This window comes from Balaenoptera ricei, chromosome 4, assembly GCF_028023285.1.
Source record: "Balaenoptera ricei isolate mBalRic1 chromosome 4, mBalRic1.hap2, whole genome shotgun sequence".
Classification (NCBI taxonomy): domain Eukaryota; kingdom Metazoa; phylum Chordata; class Mammalia; order Artiodactyla; family Balaenopteridae; genus Balaenoptera; species Balaenoptera ricei.
In genome coordinates this window covers 160,195,176-160,213,352 of record NC_082642.1, presented here as the reverse complement: position 1 = coordinate 160,213,352, position 18,177 = coordinate 160,195,176, and the positions used below count along the sequence as shown (strand labels likewise).

General features: G+C 58.2%; 1 protein-coding gene across 1 annotated transcript; it reads right to left on the bottom strand.

The window, feature by feature from the left end:
- Positions 1-14,556: 14,556 nt before the first annotated feature.
- LRRC3 (leucine rich repeat containing 3) lies at positions 14,557-15,387 on the bottom strand. Its single transcript, XM_059922315.1, has one exon. The coding sequence runs from the start codon at positions 15,358-15,360 to the stop codon at positions 14,587-14,589; it is 774 nt and encodes a 257-aa protein (XP_059778298.1). The 5' UTR covers positions 15,361-15,387; the 3' UTR covers positions 14,557-14,586.
- Between the last annotated feature and the right edge of the window lie 2,790 nt (positions 15,388-18,177).

The window sequence follows — 18,177 nt, the reverse complement described above, 5'->3', positions numbered from 1 at the left end:
TGGGCCCAGAGACCCAGGAATGCGAACCATCTGGCCGCACCCCAGAACCCCACCTGAGAAGGAACCTCCGGGGAGGGGGACGAGCCTGGGAGAAGCTGTGGCTTCCAGAGCCACCACCTCGCCGCCTCTGGCTCTTGTCCAGCCGGGGATGTTTTCACTTCCACCCCAGTAACCATGGTGGCCGGACTCATGTGGCTCTGTGGGTGTCCAGGTGGAAGGCCAGAGCTGCCCCTGCAAGTCTGGTGTCCTGCAGGGATTTCACTTTAAAGGAAAAGTTCATACAAAGTTTTACCTCAAAAACAGCGGGGCCTGGTCACCTTGCCGCGGTGCCCACCACGTGGCCAGGTGCTCGGCTCTGCTTGGGGAGCCCAGACATGGGAACCGGCTTGATGCTGTTTGACATATTTGTACCAGCTATTTATTGTATTCTGTCTATACTGAAATGTATTTATGATGCTCTCTACAAAAAGCTCTGCCGCGTCTGTGTGTTTCTGGAGGGGACTCGACCCTCATCGAGAGCAATCACGGGGCCGTAGCACGCACTCTGCCGCCACGGCCCGATGTGCCCTTGGGTCCCTGGTCACCAACACGCCTCTCCTCTGCAGGAGCTTCTTCCTCCAGCCTCAGTTTACCCATGAATGCAGTGGGGTAGGGTCAGGTCAGGAATCCCAGGCATGCATGGCACGGGTCTTGTCTCCTCCCTGAGACACACCCACGGGAGACCCCGGGTCGATGGGACCCTCTTGCCTCTGCACCCAGGCTGGCGTCCCCAGTCATCGTGGCTGGCCTTGTGGGTGTACCGGATGGGCTTGAAGTGCCAGCGCTCGTCTAGCTCCTCCCACGTCCAATGCCCTGAACCTACACCGGCCGTGGGCCTCCTGCCTCCCTGGGGTGGCCGCTAGATGTGACATGACACCACCCCGGGAACGAGGGGAGGAGGAGGGGAGGTGCCATCAGCACCGGGGAGCCTCCTCGGTGGAAGGGGAATTCTCCATGCCAGGAGCTTTGCTGGGAAGACCCTGTGGGGTCCTCATGCAGCCAGGAGACCACAGGGCAGTAGCCAAGCCAGGCCTATTCCACTACCCAGGCCCCGCCTGCTCTAGGATGGGATATAGGAGCCAGGACCTCAGCAGCAGGAAGGCCCCATGCTTGGTCTAATGTTCTGCTCTTTCCGTCTCGAAATTCTGGCTGATTTTTGCCCAGGATCACACAGCCAGGGGCACGGTGGCAGCTCCAGGCAGCCAGAGTCCTGGCTTTCCGTGGTCGGTTCCACGCGAGAACTGGGGAGGCCCAACTGCCCAGGAAGGAAAGCTACGTGAGCCGGCTCCGTGTCTATCCTGACCAGATTTGGGATCTCAAGACTGTGATCAGGGCCCTCTTGAATTCCCAAAGTGGAGATTTTTCTAGAGTCTCCTTCAGGCCAGTAGCTGAGCCATGTGCCTCGGCAGGCTGAGGCTGACCTTGGACAAGGATGTCCCCTGCCCGGGAGAATGGCAAAGGACGGGGGGGTGGGGAGGGGGGTTCTGGGGCCAGGCCAGGGCACCTGTGTGAGAGAGACGGCCCGGGTCTAGGACGCCCCCGGGGCAATTCCGTGCCCTTGTATACGCTGCGTGCTTTGGAGAAAGAGGATGTGCCCCGTCACTCCAAGTCAGGTTCTGCTGCTGCAGTCCCGCATCCCTGCTGGACCCACATGTCCTTACTGTCATGGTCCCTAGGCCTGGCTGTGTCCCTGCCCTGGGCAGCCGGGGCCCCAGCGGGCCTGGCCCAGGGGTTATGGATCTGCTGGTGCAGGGAGGGTGGGCCGAGGGTGCCAGAGAGAAATGCAGGATCCCTAGTTAAACTTGAATTACAGATAAACAATGAATGCTTTTTTAAAAAAAATACATAGCCCCAGTGTTGCATAGAATATATACTAAAGGAGTTCTTGGTGTTTATCTGAAGTTCAGATTCAAGCAGGCTTCCCATTTCGATTTTGATTTGCTCAACCATCCACCCTCCCTGAGAGGGACATTTGGTCAGCTGGGGGCTCTGATTTTAACCGGGATTTGAGGCAGGGCCTGAGCAGCCCGTGAGAGGGACAGAAGGAGGGTCACGGGCCAGGGGGCCTGCGGGGAGGCAGCTGCAGTCAGGGCTGGCTGGGGGCTGGGGTGCCACGTCACCTCGGGGCTCCTTGCACAGGTGGACCCCCGGAAGGGCCCCCAGAGGCAGGGCACCCACACAGGAGAGGGGCAGCCTTCCGGGCCAGGAGCACAGCAGGGCCTCCGAGACCCCTGTCTCCACGCCTGGGATGGTTGCCTTTGTGTGTCTGGACGAGACGAACACTTACATCAGTGGACTCTGGGTACAGAGATCGCCCAGTGTGATGTGTGGGGCCTCACGCAATCAGTGGGAGGGCTTCCCCAGCAGACCGCCCCGGGCCCGGCACTGCGCGTCGGCTCTCCCGGCTCTCCCCGAGGCCCACCTCCCTGCAGGTTTGGGGCTCGCAGCCTCCACAATCCCCCGAGCCAGTTCTGATAACGTCTCCTCTCTACACACTGTTTTCCCGGAGAGTCCTCCACCCCCAGCCCCCGAGGACACAAGGCTCAAACGGGCAAAGGCGCCCGGGAGTCAGGACGGCTGTGTCTAGTCCCGTGGCCGAGCCCTCAGTGTCCCCACGTACCCATGAGGGAGGGGTCAACTGGGTGCTGTCCGTGCTCCCCAAGCACCCATCCTACGCGGCTTCTCTCTCCCTTGGGTGACCCGGTTGTCCAGCTGGTGCCCAGGGAGGAAGAAGGCAGACGACGGACACCAACGCCGCCAGCGCAGCAGCGACAGAGGGAGCGACCGCCTCCTGTCCCTGCCCGGGGCTTCGTCCTGACCAAGTGGTGCCACCGCATCCCTGGACAATGTCCGATCTCTGCTCCACTGGGCGGAAACAGAAAAACATAAATCAAGATCTGTGTAAGTTACGAATGCAGATCAGAGGGGGAACAACGCAGACAGCATGACAGTACTTACATCTTTCCAAGTCAGCTTTCGGGCTTCTGTCCTGTTGATAAACATTCCCAAGGCGCATGCGGCTCCCGGAAGTTTGCACGCCGTGTGACGTGACCACATTCTTGTCCCTTTGACACCCATGTCATATTTCTTCAAAGCCTCATCCTGGGGTTTGCTGGGCTGGTCATCCTTTGTTAATTCACAGAGATGCAATGGCCTTTACTGTGATAAACAACACTTCAAGAACATCTTTGCACAAACTGCATTTCTTTGCAGTTTCTTCTTCAGGGTCATGATTTCCTGGAGAAATACCGTCTGTGGCAGTTTTTGCAGTTCCTTACCTCCGGGGCTCCCCTCCCTGAAACCCGATCCACGGGAAGGATGACCATATGTGCGAATCACACCTCTTCCACCAGCTATCCCCAACCACCCCCACCCCCACCACCCCCACCCCTGTCCCCGAGACCAGACTTTACCTACTTCCCCATCTGCCAGGTGTGTCAGTGCCGTGTTGCTGGCAAAATTATCTCGTTTTCACTGTGGTCACAGCTCCTGGCCTTGGGGGTTGCTGGACTTTTCCTGTAGGCACCCCTTAACCTCGCCACCAGCATACAGCCCTACCCTCTGGCACACTCACACACACACACACACACCCCTTCCCACACGTGCACACATCCCCCCCACATGCTCACACACTCACAAACTCCTGCACACGTGCACACACACGCACCCACACGCGTGCGCACGTCTTCTGGTCCCTTCCAGCCAGGGGCTGTGTCTCGGGCCATTCCCGAGTCTGCCCGGTGGTCTGGGTGGCCATAGCTGTCCGCTCACACTCTGAGTGCCCACTATGCGCCAGTGGCCCGGCTGGGCCTGGGGACACACACGTGACCACACAGTCCCGGCCACACCTAAACCGTCAAGTAACTGGAGCCCAGCTTCCTCACGGGGGCCTCCAGGCTCTGCAGGGCCGCCGGCCGCCTGCCCGCCTAGCCGCTCCTCCCCAGGCTGACCCTCCTGTCCTTCGTCCCCTCGGCTCACGGCCGGAGATGGCTCGCCGCGCCCGCTCCCTTCATGCTCGTCTCACCTGCTTACGTTACTAAACAGCCTTTATGGAAGTTCAGATGCTCACGTCTGCTGACTCATTGGTGTCTGCTCCTCTTCTGGAACTTCGGAGAACGTGCTCCGGGGGCTCCCGCGTTCCTCACGGAGCACGTGCTCCAGGGGGTCCCAGGTTCCTCACGGAGCAGGTGCTCCAGGTGTGCGTCGCTGAGAAGACACAGCCCAGCAGGACAGTGAAGAGCACAGCTTTCCTGTCAGACTGAGAGCGGTTACTACCCCGGGTTTTCCACTCACTGTTTGAACTTGAACAAGTTACCGAACCCTCCCAGGACCCTCCTCCCTGGGACGTGTACAGCTCCCGGACCCGTGGGTGGGCAGTAGGAGCCCCCGCATTCTTGTCACTTACTTGCCCACCTGTTTTCCTGAACAAAGTTGGACTTAAAATCACACTTGAAAGAAAACCCTGAGCCTGTCCTACTTTTGATTGTAGACTCATCGATTTAAACCACATGCCAGCAAATCAGAGCTGTCAGTAACGCACAGTGCCCAAGGACAGCTTAGTCACTGACGGAAAGACAGTCAATAGGGAGAGTCCTTAAGACAATCTGCTATGCCAGAAACGTGTGAGCAAACCCAGACGAAAAGAAAGGGTGTCTCAGAGAGCCCTGTGGTTCTTTTTATGACTCAAATATTATTTTTAATTGTGTTGAGGACCCTTATCTTTGCTTAATTTTATTTTGATTTAATTGATTTAATTTAATTAAAAACGCACCGACCTTAAGTGTTCTGTTCACTGAGTTTTGCCAATTGTACAGTCCGTGGAACCGTCCCCCAAACAAGGCTGGGGGTGTTTCTGCCCCCCAGAGTCTCCTGTGCTCCATGGGCCACCCGCCTCCACGATCTGCTTTCTGTCGCGGGAAGTTCTGCCCATCTCGGGAGTCCCTTCCGTGGGACCACGCAGCGCACTCTGTTTCCCTCACTCAGCTCAGTGTTTCTGACATTCATCCGAGCTGTTGCAGCTGCAGGCTCTTTGCTTTCACTGCTGGTTTTTGCTGTTCGCTTGGTGGCTTTAGTCCATCGTATCAATAGCCCATCATTCCTCCTACTGATCTGCTTTGGGATAGCAAAGCAGTGTTTCTGTTTGGGGTTGCCGTAACCATCATTGAACAATTTTGTGTGGATACATGTGTTTACTTCTCCTGGTAAATATCTGGGAGCCGGACTGCGGGGTCATAGGGTCGGTGATGGCTTCGCTTTGTAACAAACTACCAAGCTGTTCTCCAAAGCTGGGACCCACTTCCACATCTGTAATTCCCATAATGACAAAGAAGCTCTCAGGCCAGAGACCAGCAGTATATTTACCATGAGACACTCGAGCCCTCAGATTATAATCAGGGACGTGCCCAGGGGCCTCATGGTGCCACTGTTTATGTACCAAAGTCCAGGCAGTTCTGGCCTCTGCAGTGAGAGCAAAAGACAGAGAGACACGATGTGAGAAAGGAGACAAAGTGTGATGCCCTGCGGACGGTCTCTTTGCTGATGGAAACTACTAGAAACAGCACAAGAACTTTGTGAGTTCTGTTGACCATTAAGCGTGTATAAGGATCCGAGCCCACCCTCCCTGTCCTACCTCATTTCCATGGAGAGAGGACAGCAGACTAGCACCACCTGCATGTCCGCAAAGCAACGGGCGGCCCCCACCTTAGTGTCCAGTGTGGCTGTGACAGATTATCACACACTTCGTGGCTTAAGATAACAGGACTGCGTTGCCTCACCGTCCTGGAGGTCAGGGGTCCCACCCAGGTCTCACTGGGCCAAAGTCAAGGTGTGGGCAGGGCTGCTTCCGTCTGAGGCTCCAGGGGAGAATCTGTTTCCTGCCTTTTTGAGCTTCTAGAAGCGCCCAAATCCTTGGCTCTCGGCCCCTCCTCCACCTTCAAGGCCGGCGGTGGGCAGTGGAGTCTTCATCACCCCGCCCTCTCTCTGGACCGCTCTCTGCTGTCTCCCCTTCTGCCTGTAACGACCCCAAAGGCTGCATTAGGTCTACCTGCAGAGTCCCAGATAATGTCCCTTCCCCAAGGTCAGCTGATTAGCAACCATAATTCCCCTTTGCTATGGAACCGAATGGAGTCATGGGTTCTGGGGACCGGAATGTGGATCTCTGAGGGCTGCATTTTGCCAACCACTCCCAGGGGGTCTGGCCCCTCCCCACTTCTACCACGTGGAACAGCTGAGACCCCCTCTTGCCTGGTGTCCCGGGACTCCTGCTCCCCACGGGCGCGCATCAAGTCGGGAGCTTCCCTCTGGCCGGCGGGGTTGGGATGTGCGAGGACAGAGCTACATTCAGGCAAGTCCCTCAAGGTTTTCATCCAACAGAATGGTAACGTTTGCAAAGATGGACAGTCCCCCTGTACACAGCAGTACCTGCTTAAAACTGTCTGAACTCCTTAGAAACAAACTCTAAGGAAACCATAAAAATCAGACCACAGGATGGAATTCTCTGGCGGTCCAGTGGTTAGGCCTCCACGCTTCCACTGCAGGGGGCACCGGTTCAATCCCTGGTCAGGGAACTAAGATCCCGCAAGCCTCATGGCGTGGCCCTCCCCCCCCCCCCAAAAAAAATAAGACTGTGGGAGATAGATGAAGATTTGGATAAATATTCAAATTGATATCCTAACATTGTCAAAATTTCCCAAGTTCCAATGCAGTTTTTATGCGATGCCATCAAAATCCCAAAGCTGCCCTTTTTAATAAATGAAGCTCCACTGAACATCTCAAAGAATCAATAGGCAAAAATATTTTGAAAAAGTGAGGGAAAGCTTGGACTCCAGTATGAATTACACTAAAATTAAACAATTCAACCTGGTCTTAGCATAATATGGAAAAGTTAAAGTTATAGATGTTGGAAATAAAAAGAGTCTGGAATAGAATTTCTTTTGCTATTTGGAGGGAAATTTTCTAAAGGTAAAAACAGTGGAAGTAAATGAAGTCAATGAAAAGGGAAGATAGAGGTAAAGAGATACAGTTTATATATTTGTCAAACACATAACATTGTGTCTTTTAAAAATATAAATAAGTAGAAACGCCAGCACAAACTGAGGAACCATCAAGACTGGAGTCATTCAGACGGTCAGTGCTTTGAGTGCTTTGAACGTGTGAGGAGCCTTTACAAACCAATACAAACACGACGCCCCACGTGGACAAGAGCAAACATTCCCAGCAGGAGAAATCCAAGCGGTGCAAAACAGACTAAATTGGTGAGTTACGCCCACAGGTCATCCAGCGAATGTCACAACCCCAGGTGCTCCGGGGCCGGCCGCGGTGACCAGGACCTGCCCGGGTCCTTCTCTTGGGGCTGCTAAACTGTTAAAAACTGAGCAAAGCAGTTCTTCTGTTTGCAAGTTACTGGCTTGGAAAACCTCAGTCTTGGTGTCCTCGTTACTGTGCCGTGCAGACTGACAGGCTCTGACTCCAAGGCGACTTCTCAGCCCGGAAGGGCTGGCATCCACTCCGCGCCCTTGACCCAGTGACCCCTGCAAGACCGCTAAGCCCAGGGGAGCCTGGAGGGGAACTGGGTCCTGCTGACCGTAAGCTGGGCCATCCTCTGGCAACACCACTAACCCTGGGTGATAACCACCCCCCAGAGAGACAGCAGGACCCGGTCCTTCCGGCCAAGCAAGGCCCGCCCTGGCTGGTGCCCCGCGGTGGGCACAGGGGAAATGCCAGCTGAGCCAAGACAGCGGGGTGCCGAGGGCTCTGGGGAGCAGGACGGCCCAAGGGGGCCTCTTCCAGCTCACCTGTGCGGGCGGAGGGGCTGCCCTGGTGGGGCCTGGCAGGGGCAGCAGCTCCGAGCTGTGCCGGGGCGCCTGGGTCGGGGCCCGGGTGCCCACCCTGCACACCGCCTCAGACAACAGGCCCCTCAGAGAATTCCAGCGTAGAGGTGACCCTGCCCAGAGATGCCTCCAGGCCCTCACTGCTGACCTTCCGAAGGTCTGAGTGACGTGTGTGTGGCAGGGCAGGCGGAAGGGGGAGGGGGGTGCAGAGCCATGGTGAACATTCCTGTGGGGTCCCTGCCCCGGGCTGGCTGGGTGCTGGGAGTCGGGTGTGACTTGGAGATAAGGGACTTTGAACAGGTGACATCTCAGTGTCCTGACTGTTCTGAGAGCTACACCTGCCACAACCACAAATCCAGGGACTGAGGTCGTCATATGTTTACATAAATGTGTTCTTTTGGGATTTTCTCCGTACTTTCGCTGATCTGATGCCACTGCCCGGCTGCAGAGGCTTCGTGGGCAGCGGCCGGACGTCTCTCTGCCACCCAGCAGCCTGGTCGCGCCCCAGCTGGGAGCGCGGCAGCTCGCACGACCTTGGGCAAGTGCTCTCAACTCTCGGTGCCTCAGTTTCCCCGTTCATAAGTAAGGGTCGGCTGTCAACATGGGCTCTGGTGTCAGCGTTCTAGCCTGGTGGCCCCTCTCCACCTACTCCCAGGCTGCTTCTGTCTCTGCTGCTTCTGTAGCCCTTCCTTCAAAGGCCCCCTCCTCTCCAAGAGCAGTTGGGCGCAGAGGGAAGGTCAGCCGGTGGGCTTGTCTCTCCACCTCGCTTTGCACAGAACTCCAGGCAGGTGTGTGGCTGCTTCTGACAGCTGAGTCAACCACGCGCCCGCCCTCTTTCTGGCCAGGGTTGTTGCCATGGCTACAGATGCAGACCCTGGCACACCTGGGTCCCAGTGAGGGCAGCTCCGCTCCTGGCCGGCATGGCTGCACGCAGGACGGGAACCGTGACGCCGGGCTCTGCTCTGCCTCTAGCTCTGGCCAGTCTTCAATCTGGGGCTAAGCCCGGGACTTGCCTCTTTGTTTTGACAACACTCCAGGGCCCAGATGAGGACTTCCAGGCCTGGGTGTCGGAAGGCCCAGATTCCAGCCCCACTCTGCCCGCAACAAGCCAACTCCTGCATCCACCGTTTCTCCCCCTGGACCTCGGAATCTTGGGTTTCTTGTCTGAAAATAAAAATATTCCCGACCGAGCCGGGCCCCCGTGAGAATCCGCTGAGGCGCCCTGTCCCGCGGTACGTGCTGCCCACGTGCCTTCATGGCCGCTGCTCTTTCCCAGTGGGCAGCCTGCCCTGGGCCCGCCCGGGGGCCTGAGCGCTGATTTCCATGTCCAGTTCCTACGAGGCTGTGCAGCTTGGCCACCGCTGAGCCCGATCTCATCCCCAGCAGTCAGCACGTCCTCCGTGGTGCCCCCCCTGTGCAGCCTGCCCCCCGGCCCACCCTCCCCAACTCCGGGCCCGGGCACCCACCCAGAGGCCCTTCCTCCAGGCCGGGTCCAAGCTGCTGCCCCTGAAAAGCTGTCCCTCCTGACACGCGGCCTCCTCAAGATCCCGCACCCAGCCTGGCACGCGGGAGTCCCCCAACAGCTGCCCTCAGGGCCCCCGGTTAGGGGTCGGCGAGGCCTCACCTCCCTCCCTAGCCTGTGGGGCGCGAGGCTGAGCAGGGCCCCCAGACGTCCCCTGGGCAAAGGAGAAATGAGTGCGTGTGCGCGTGTGTGTGAGTGTGTGCGTGCGTACACACTTTGTGGGCACGTCTGCTGGCGGGGGCAAGTGTCCAGCGTATGGCCCTGTGTGAGCGTGAATGCGTGCACCTGTGGATGAGTGGGCTTGCCTGGTGTGGGTGTGTGTGCCTGGGTGAGCACGTGCATACATGTGCATGAGTGTGTGTGTGCACACTGTAGGTGTGCAGTGTGCGCGTGTGTGGGGACCGTGGAAGCCGGCTGGCTCGGGGTTCCAGCCCTGCTGTGGCCCCCGCACTGTGGCCCTTCGTCTGAGAGGGTAGCTCCCACCTCGCAGGGAAGGGAGTAAGGCCAACAGGTGAAGTGAGCTCCTGAGGTCACTCTTGGTCACTCTTGGTCACTCGGCCAAGGCATTAAACACGCACTGACCCCAAGAACCGGGACTCAGTGAGGACGAGCAGGGTGGCCACGGAGCTCAGATGGCCATCTGCTCTGAGCACAGCAGCTGCTCTCAAAGTGGGGAGACTATTAGTTCCCCGAAGCTGCTGTAACAGAGGAACACACGCTTAGTGGCCTAAACAATACCAATTTATTTTCTTAAAATGCTGGAGGTCATTAAGTCCGTAACAGGTCTCACTGGGTAAAACCAAGGTGTGCGGGGCTGTTTCCTTCCAGAGGCTCCAAAAGAGAATCCATTCCCTGCCTCTTCCAGCTTCTAGGGGCTTCCTGCGTTCCTGCATTCCTTGGCTGGCGGCCCATTCCCGATCTTCACAGGCTCCCGGGATTAGGACCTGGACATCCTTAGGGGCCCACTGCTCTGCCCCCAGGACTGACCTGAAGGGGGAGGTGATGTGAAAGCAGAACTGGCTCATTGCGTGCCAGGCGGGGCCCCTGAGGGACCCCAGCAGCAGTGCTAACAACCTCCAAACAGCCAACAGCCTTCTCGGGGCAGGAGAGGGCGTCTCGATTGTAGCTGCTGTCAATGGCCTTGAAGTAAAGACTCTCCCACGGACAACCTCAAGCTGCCATCACGGTGTTGACTGACTCACAGATTCCTCAACACCTGACAGTCGGCCTGTTCGAGCCACTCCAGGCGGGCCCAGCAACCCCTGGACCCCGTCCCTGGCCCGGCCCTTCTAGCCGTGGGCTCGCAGCGCTGGCGGCTCCACAGCACGGCGGGGTAGGCAGCGAGGGCAGGTCCGGCCCGGGTGGGGTCGCAGAGCCCCAGACAGCAGAGCCCCTCTGCAGCGGACTTAAGCACAGAGGTTTATTGAGGATTCGCAGACGGTAGGTGGAGAGGGCAGTAGAATGGGGTTTGGGGCCAAGCCTCCAGGAAAGACGACTGCAGAAACCGCCCCAGGCTCCTGCCATGGCGGGGAGCTGCCACGAGTCCAGAACATTCCATCTCCTCCGCAGTCTGCGGAGCCTTGTCCCCAGGGAACTTAGTCCAGGACCCAAGTCTCGTGCAAACGCATCTTGGACAACGGGCTGCTAAGGGAGGCCAGGGAGCACCGGGCACAGGGCTGTCCAGCCCCCGCCTTTATCCCCTCCCCTCCGCCCCACCTCCGCCCTGGAGCAACTTTCCTTTCAGAAAAACACAGCCGGGTTTAACCCCAGTCCCACGTCCAATTTAAAACTGTCGTCCACCCTCCCTGCAGGGGGACTGAGGGACTGGGTCCCCGGGCTGGGGGGCGGTCCCTGGTTCCAGCACCGGGGCCCTTCCCGGAGAGGAACCGTTTCAGGCATCCTCCCAGCCCCAGCCTCGAGGTCCTCCTACAGCCTTGCAGCCGACCTCGAGGAGGGGCCTGGAGTGTTTCTGGGGCAGAGCTGGGGGCCCAGCCCACCAGGGACAGCCTCTGTGTGTCAGGGTGGTTCTGCGGGGTGCTCAGCAGTATGCCTACTCATCCCCAATGCTGGACCACCCAAGGGAGCCACTGTGGGTGTCTGGGGGCCCCAAAGTCCAAAGAGGAAGGGAGGTGGGGGGTCAGGAGGCTGTGAGTGTGGGGTGTCCCGTCCTAGGGTCAGGATCAGGGGTGGGGCTCTGGTTTCCAAGGGGACCGTCCATGGTGAGGCCAGGGACCAAGAGAGCACGCAGTCTCACCCCGGCCCAGAGCGGCTGGGCAGGGGGACCGGGTTCCCACGTGGCCCCAGGAGCCCCTCACTGCCCCTCCCCGCCCCTCTGGCCCCCATGGGAAGGCTGAGAGGCCCAGCTGGGTGGCTGTCAGGCCAGTCCGCTCACACCGCCCCTCTGCCCCATAAGGAGCCCCAAAGTCATCCCGCCCTGACCCCCAGACCCTGTGAAGTGCTACCTCCCCAGGCAGGAGGGGCTTTGCAGAAGCGGGGCTGTGCGCACGAAGCTCTTTGAGGCCTCTCACCTGGGCTGCGATGACAGCCAGGGGCCACCCATGTCCCACAAAGGCTGCCGCCCACTGCCCCCCGGCTGAGGCACCCCTTTGCCGTGTCCCCACCACTGTCAACACGGGTCCCCTCTAAGGGGCCGGCTTGACCCCGGCCTCCACAGAACTAGAAGACAGCAGATGCCGGCTCATGCCGGCCCATCGGTGCTGGGCTGGAGGTGGAGGGTCAGCCCGAGGGCCCACGGGGTTGGGGATGGGCGTCTGCACTGACACAGGGCAGCAAGGAACCGGGTGGGCCCAGGCAGGGCATTGCCTTCAGCAGTCCCTTAGGGGAGGGGAGAGGAAGACAGAGAAAAGGAGGAAGGGGAAAAAGGGCGAGGGGAGGGCTGGGCTCCCAGACACCAGGGCTGGGAGCTTCCACGAGCAGGAAGGAGCTTCCGGGTCCTGGAGTTGGGGTCCTGCTGGTCTGGGGAGGGAGGTGTCCTCTCCGGGGAGACTCCACGAGAGGTGAGGAGCCCAGAAAGGCCAGGAGGGCCCGGCAGCGCCCTGACTCTGGACTCAGGATGAGAGGGAGTGGGCCTTCGGGTGTGCTCTGGGGTCCTGGGCCCACTTCCTCTTCCCAGCAGGGCGGAACAGGAGCCCGGCAGGCCCACACCAGGGGGAAGGCTGGCTGGGCGCTGGGTACCAGCAAAGCCTGGGGGGAAAGAAGCCCCACTCACTCCCCGTGCGCCCCCAGAAGAGCATCTGGCTGGCATCAGGCTCTGGGCTGATTCTGTGTAAGAGCAAACGAAGAGTTCCCTGGCAGCAAGGAAAGGGCCCCCCAAAGTGCCCAGGCTGGCTGGCACCTATGGGACACGAGCCGCAACGGCAAGACCCTGACATCTGCCCCCACCTCCATCCAGGCCTCAGTCTGCTCTCTTCCCCTGACCCAGGGACTCAGGGTCACGTCCATCGTGCAAACCCGCCAGGTGACGGCTCCTTGTGTGGCGGGACCCCTCTCCCCACTGTGCGCTCCCCGGGCTGCATGGGGAAGGGCGACCCAACTCACCCACGGAGCCCGTGTCCCGCTGGTCAGCCGGCGGCCACACGCACCTGCTCCCATGGCGTTCGTCCCACGAGTGGACCGGCACCCAGGCTGGCTGCTCGGCTTTAGTTCTCCCTGGAAGGGTGGGTGGGCCGCTGGTTTCCCGCGGAGTGGCATCATTCGGAGCAGTCACCTGAGCCCCGCCCCCCACTCCTGCACCCTGGTCTGGGCGGCGGGCAGAGAAGGGCCCACCCCACACTCACAGCGCAGAGCCCCCGGCTCACACTGTGCGTGCTGTGCCCCCCGTGACCGCAGGTGGGGGTGCTGGGGTGTGGGAGGGTAGTGGCATCTGTTGGTTGTTTTTTAACGCACCACAACTGAAAAATCATGACGCGCTGCATCAGCGCGTAAATGTGTTTCCCACTGCCAGTCACACGACACTTTCCGAGTACAAACCTCCCTCCACCTTTACCCTTTCTAAGCATCTGTCCTTTATACCTTAGATCCATGAGCAATGTACCCCTAACTTGCTCCCCCACCCCCAAAATATTTGAAGTAGTTTAAAATATAAACACTCATACAAAAAGACCGTGAAAAATAAAACTGGAAAGACAGATCAGGGTTACAGAGGTGGAGGTAAAGTCTGCCCTGAACATGAATTAGGTAAGAAAACTGAGCAGTAAAGTAGCACTGAGAGTCCTGTCAGCAAAGCTGAAAAGGAGAGAGAGTCCCTGTCGCTGGAGGAAAGGAAGCAGCCTGTTGATCAGCCCTGAAACATCAGAGGTCGGTCCTCCCGTCCATTGGAAAGGAGCTGCTTAGTGAGTAGAAAAGCAAGGCACGGAGCGACCCAAGATGACAGGCTCCCTGGGGCGGGGCACAGCCGGAGGGGCAGGAACCGGGCACGGCCACACTTCTCTGGCTGCTAACACGGCCCCCTGATGACCTACTATGGACCTTCCTCAGGTTTCTCTCCATGGTTTAATTTTCTTGGTTTTGGGTTGTTATTTCTTTTTTCCCTTCTCACTGGACTGAAATTTTGGTACAAGTGTTACTCTTAACAAACATTCTGAGAATAAACAAAGCTGACAAAGTTGTTCAAAGGTTACAAGTTCCACTTATCTCCCGAGAAAAATCCGGTCCCTACCACTTGGCTGTGGAAAGAGCCCTGCGGTCAGAGGTGTTCAGGAAATACTGGGGAAGCAAAGGCAAACCAGTTCCACGGGGTAGGACGACCTGTGCCTACAACCAACAAACTGCACCCAACCTCCTCGGGGAGCCTCGCTCATGGGCACGCACCCTTTCTTCTCTGAATGCTAGTTCACCCTACGGGCGCCCCGTGGGACAGGCTCCCAGAGCCGAAGGGACATATCAGGATGGACGGCCTGGTTTTACATCCCAGCTGGATCACTTCCTGTCCGCGACCTTCCATTTCTCTGAGCCCGTGTCCCCATCTGTCAGTGGGTCTGATGGTAGAATTGCCTGCCCTGAAGGTGTTGCAGCAACTACATGCCCTATGGAAAGAGCTCTGTAAGAGTGAAGCACTGGACAGAAGCAGCCGTGTCACCGCCTCACTGGGGGAACATCAAAGGCGGGACTCAGTCACCATCTGCTACAAGAGTGATGGGAGCCAGGTGGGCCTCGGCCTGCTCGAGCCATTGGGCACTAGGGCGCAGGGCTGATGGGGTCCTTGGACACAGGAGTGCTGGGCAGGGACTTCAGGTACTCCAGGTGCCTCCTGGCGTCCTCCTGGTTCTGGCGCACATAGTACACGACGTAGGTGATCACCATGGCGAACCAGCCGAACATGGTGACCAGCATGGCCACATCGGTGGTCTTGTGGTGGACGCTGCAGAAGCTGACGCCAGAGTCGAGAGCCTGGATCAGCGGCTTCCCCACGTATTCCTCCTGCACCGAGGTGTGGCAGGCGATCTCGTCCACCGAGTCAGGGTCCAGCTTCAGCTCCCACAGGGCCTCCTGCAGGGCGCACTCGCAGTGCAGGGGGTTGTGGGACAGGCGTATCTTGGCGCTGAGCTTGCCCAGAGCGTCCTTAGGAATCCTGCGGATGCGATTGTGAGACAGGTCCAGCAGCCGCAGGCCCCCAGTCAGGCCCGAGAAGGCGGCGGGGCCGATGGTCTCGATGGCGTTCTGAGACAAGTCCAGCTCTCTCAGCTGGTTCAGGTGCTGGAAGGCTCCGTTGGGGATGCGGGCGATCTTGTTGGCGTCAAGCTTCAGGAGCACAGCGTCAGTGGGGATGTCCTTGGGGATCTCCTGCAGGCCCCTCCCACTGCAATGGACGGCCACGGCCCCGGCATGGTCAGGGCACTGGCAGCTCTGCGGGCAAGAGGCACCCAACCGCAGGCAGAAGAGGAGGAGGAGGCAAGACCCTCCCGTGGGGACCGGCAGGGAGGACGGGCTCTGTTTGCCCATGGGGCCCATCCTGACCACCTGGAGACAGACGGCACGCTGCTCTCACTCAGTGCTGCGGTCTACACTCTTCCCCACTCCCCGGTGCCGCTGTGGAAGGGACCATCCCACACAGACATAAACTCTCCTTCCTCACGTGCCAGGAAGAACCATGTTCTCTTTCAGTCCTAAAAGAGAGGAGCAATCAGCATTGCCGGCCGTGGTCTGGCTGGGGACCCGGTGGCACACTTTGACTTTGGGGGAGATGTCACAGCCAAACGGACACACTTGACCAGTGGGGGGGTCTCTGTGACTTACTCCTGGAGATTCCCACTGCCACCCAGAAGAGCAAGGTTGTGCTGCCTGCTGGCTGGGGGTTGGTGCCCAGCAAAGCCGACCGAGAACACTGCCACCCTGCCCTGGACACACCCACTGCACACCTTGGGGGTCAGGGGCTTGGACCGCACGGGGTAATGGGAGTCCACCCCTCCTAGCTGCTCAGGGCTGGAAAGCAGGAAGACTGGCCTGCAGGGTTGTCATACGAAACTGGAACGCAGGGGCGACCGCCGGCCACCACTGCGAACCAAGCCGGCACCCTCATCCCCGCGGGGCTAAGCTGCTGTCAGAAGCTCAGCGCTTTGCTAATTGTGACAATCCCTTTGACAATTATAACATTAAAGCTCTTCTCTGTCGGCCCTAACGGGAACAGCCACCCGCACCGGCATCGGGGTCGGCGCCTTTTATTTCAATTAGGTTTGAAAAAGGGAAACGAGAAAAGAGAAAAGCCAAGCCCTGGGCGCGCGGCCCGCGCTGGGCGTGGAGTGGCGGGGCCGCGCGGGGCCTGGGCGGGCGGGGCTCGGGCCCCGGGGGGACCCCAGACCTCGGACCTCGGGATCCCCAGGCTCCGGACCCCAGGGACCCCCGGGACTCCCGGGTGGGGGATGGACGGGGGCGGGGGTGTCCACGCTCCGGGATGAGGCGGGAGCTTTACCTGCGTGGCCGCGTCTGGAGACTGCTGTGCATGAGGCTCTCTGCCGCTCGGAGTCCGAGCCGGCGCCACGCCCGGAGGGCGGCGGCGACCCGGAGGCCTGCGCCCAAGTCCGCGGCCGCAGGGTACACACGCGGCTCGGCCGGCGCTCCCGGGGCGGGGCCTGGGCGGAGTCTGGGGCGGAGCTGTGGGGCGGGGCGGAGTCCGGAGCGGGGCGGGGCCTGAACGACAGCAGGGCCTGAGAATTAGGGGCGGGGCATGGGCGGAGCTTGTGTGGCAGGACGCGGCCAGGACATCGCGGGGCCTAAAGATGGGGGGTGGGGCCAGGGCGAGGTCTGGCCGGAGTCTTGGGTGGGGCGGGGCCTGGACGATGGGGGGAGGGGGTCCTGAGGACGAAGGGCGGGGCCTTGGGTGGGGCCGTAGAGGCTACACGGGGCGGGGCCTGGGAGCCTAGCTTGTGGGAAGGCGCGGGGCAGGCCTGGGATCAGGGGCCTGGGATCAGGAGTGTGTCTCATGGGCTGTGGGCGGGGCCGTGGGGGAACCCCAGAGCCCCGCCCCTGCCCGTGTCCAGCTCCGCCCCTGGCTCTGGCCCCAGGATGTGGGGGGCGGGGAAGTTGGAGACCCTCGGGTCGGCGCGAAGACCCAGACTGTCTGTCTCAGGTATGGCGCCAGCGGCTGCCAAAGCGTTAATGGAGTTAGGTCTCCGTCCACCTGGGTCTCTTCCTGCCCACCCCCCATATCCCCACCCCCACTCCTCCACCTCCCGTCTTAGGGTCCATGCATGGGCGTCCACGGCGCGTAGGCAATGTGGGGATTGAGCCATCCTTAGGGTTTTTATAACAGCTTTACTGTGGTGTAATTGATATACAATAAACCACATATTCAAATTTGATACATTTTGACATTTGTATACACCCGTGAAACCATCACCACCTCAAAGTATTGATAGTAAATACCCCGGAGTTTCCCGTTTGCAATCCATCCCTTCTGATCCCCATCACCAGGCAAGCACTCATCTGCTCTATCACTAGATCAGTTTGCATTTCCTGTAATTTATATAAATGGAATCATGGGTGTGTACGTTTTGTCTAGCTTCTCTCATTCAGCATAATTAATTTTGGTTCACCAGGTGCTGATGCATTTATCAATGGTTATTCCTTTTGGGGCTGAGTAATGAGACATTGCAGGAATGTTCCACCTTTTGTATATCCACCCACCTGCTCATGGAGACTTGGGTTGTTTCCAGTTGTTGGCTATTATAAATAGAGCTGATATGAAAATTGTGTACAATCTTTGTTTGGACAAATACTCTTATTTCTCTTAGGTAAATATCTAGGAGTGGAATGACTGGATCATACGGTAGCTTATGTTTAACTTTTAAGAAACTGCCAAAGTGATTGTACAATTTTACATTCCTGTGCTGTGTATGCTCCACATCTTCACCAGCACTTGGTATGGTCACTCTTTTTAATTTTAGGTATTCTAATAGGTGTGTAAGGGTATATATCTCATTGTGGTTTTAATTTGTACTTCACTCACGACTTAAGTGTCTTTTCATCTGTTTATTTGCTGTCTGTCTATCTTTAAGGAAGTGTTCTGTTCAAATCTTTTACCCACTTTTAATTGAGTTGTTTTCTTATTTTGAGTTTTGAGAATTCTTTGTGATTTGTATCAGATATGTGATATGTATATATTTTCTCTGATTCTGTGGACTGTCTTTTCATTCTCTTTAAAGTTTTTCATAGAGAAATTTTTAATTTTGATGAAGTCCAATTTATCAGTGTTTTATTTTTTATGGATCATCCTTCTGGTGTCATATGTAAGAAATCTTACATATTGCACTTATATTTTGCATTTGGGTC

Bases quoted from the DNA above. Each gene is read 5' to 3' on its own strand.
- LRRC3 (XM_059922315.1), bottom strand. From the start codon at position 15,360: ATGGGCCCCATGGGCAAACAGAGCCCGTCCTCCCTGCCGGTCCCCACG.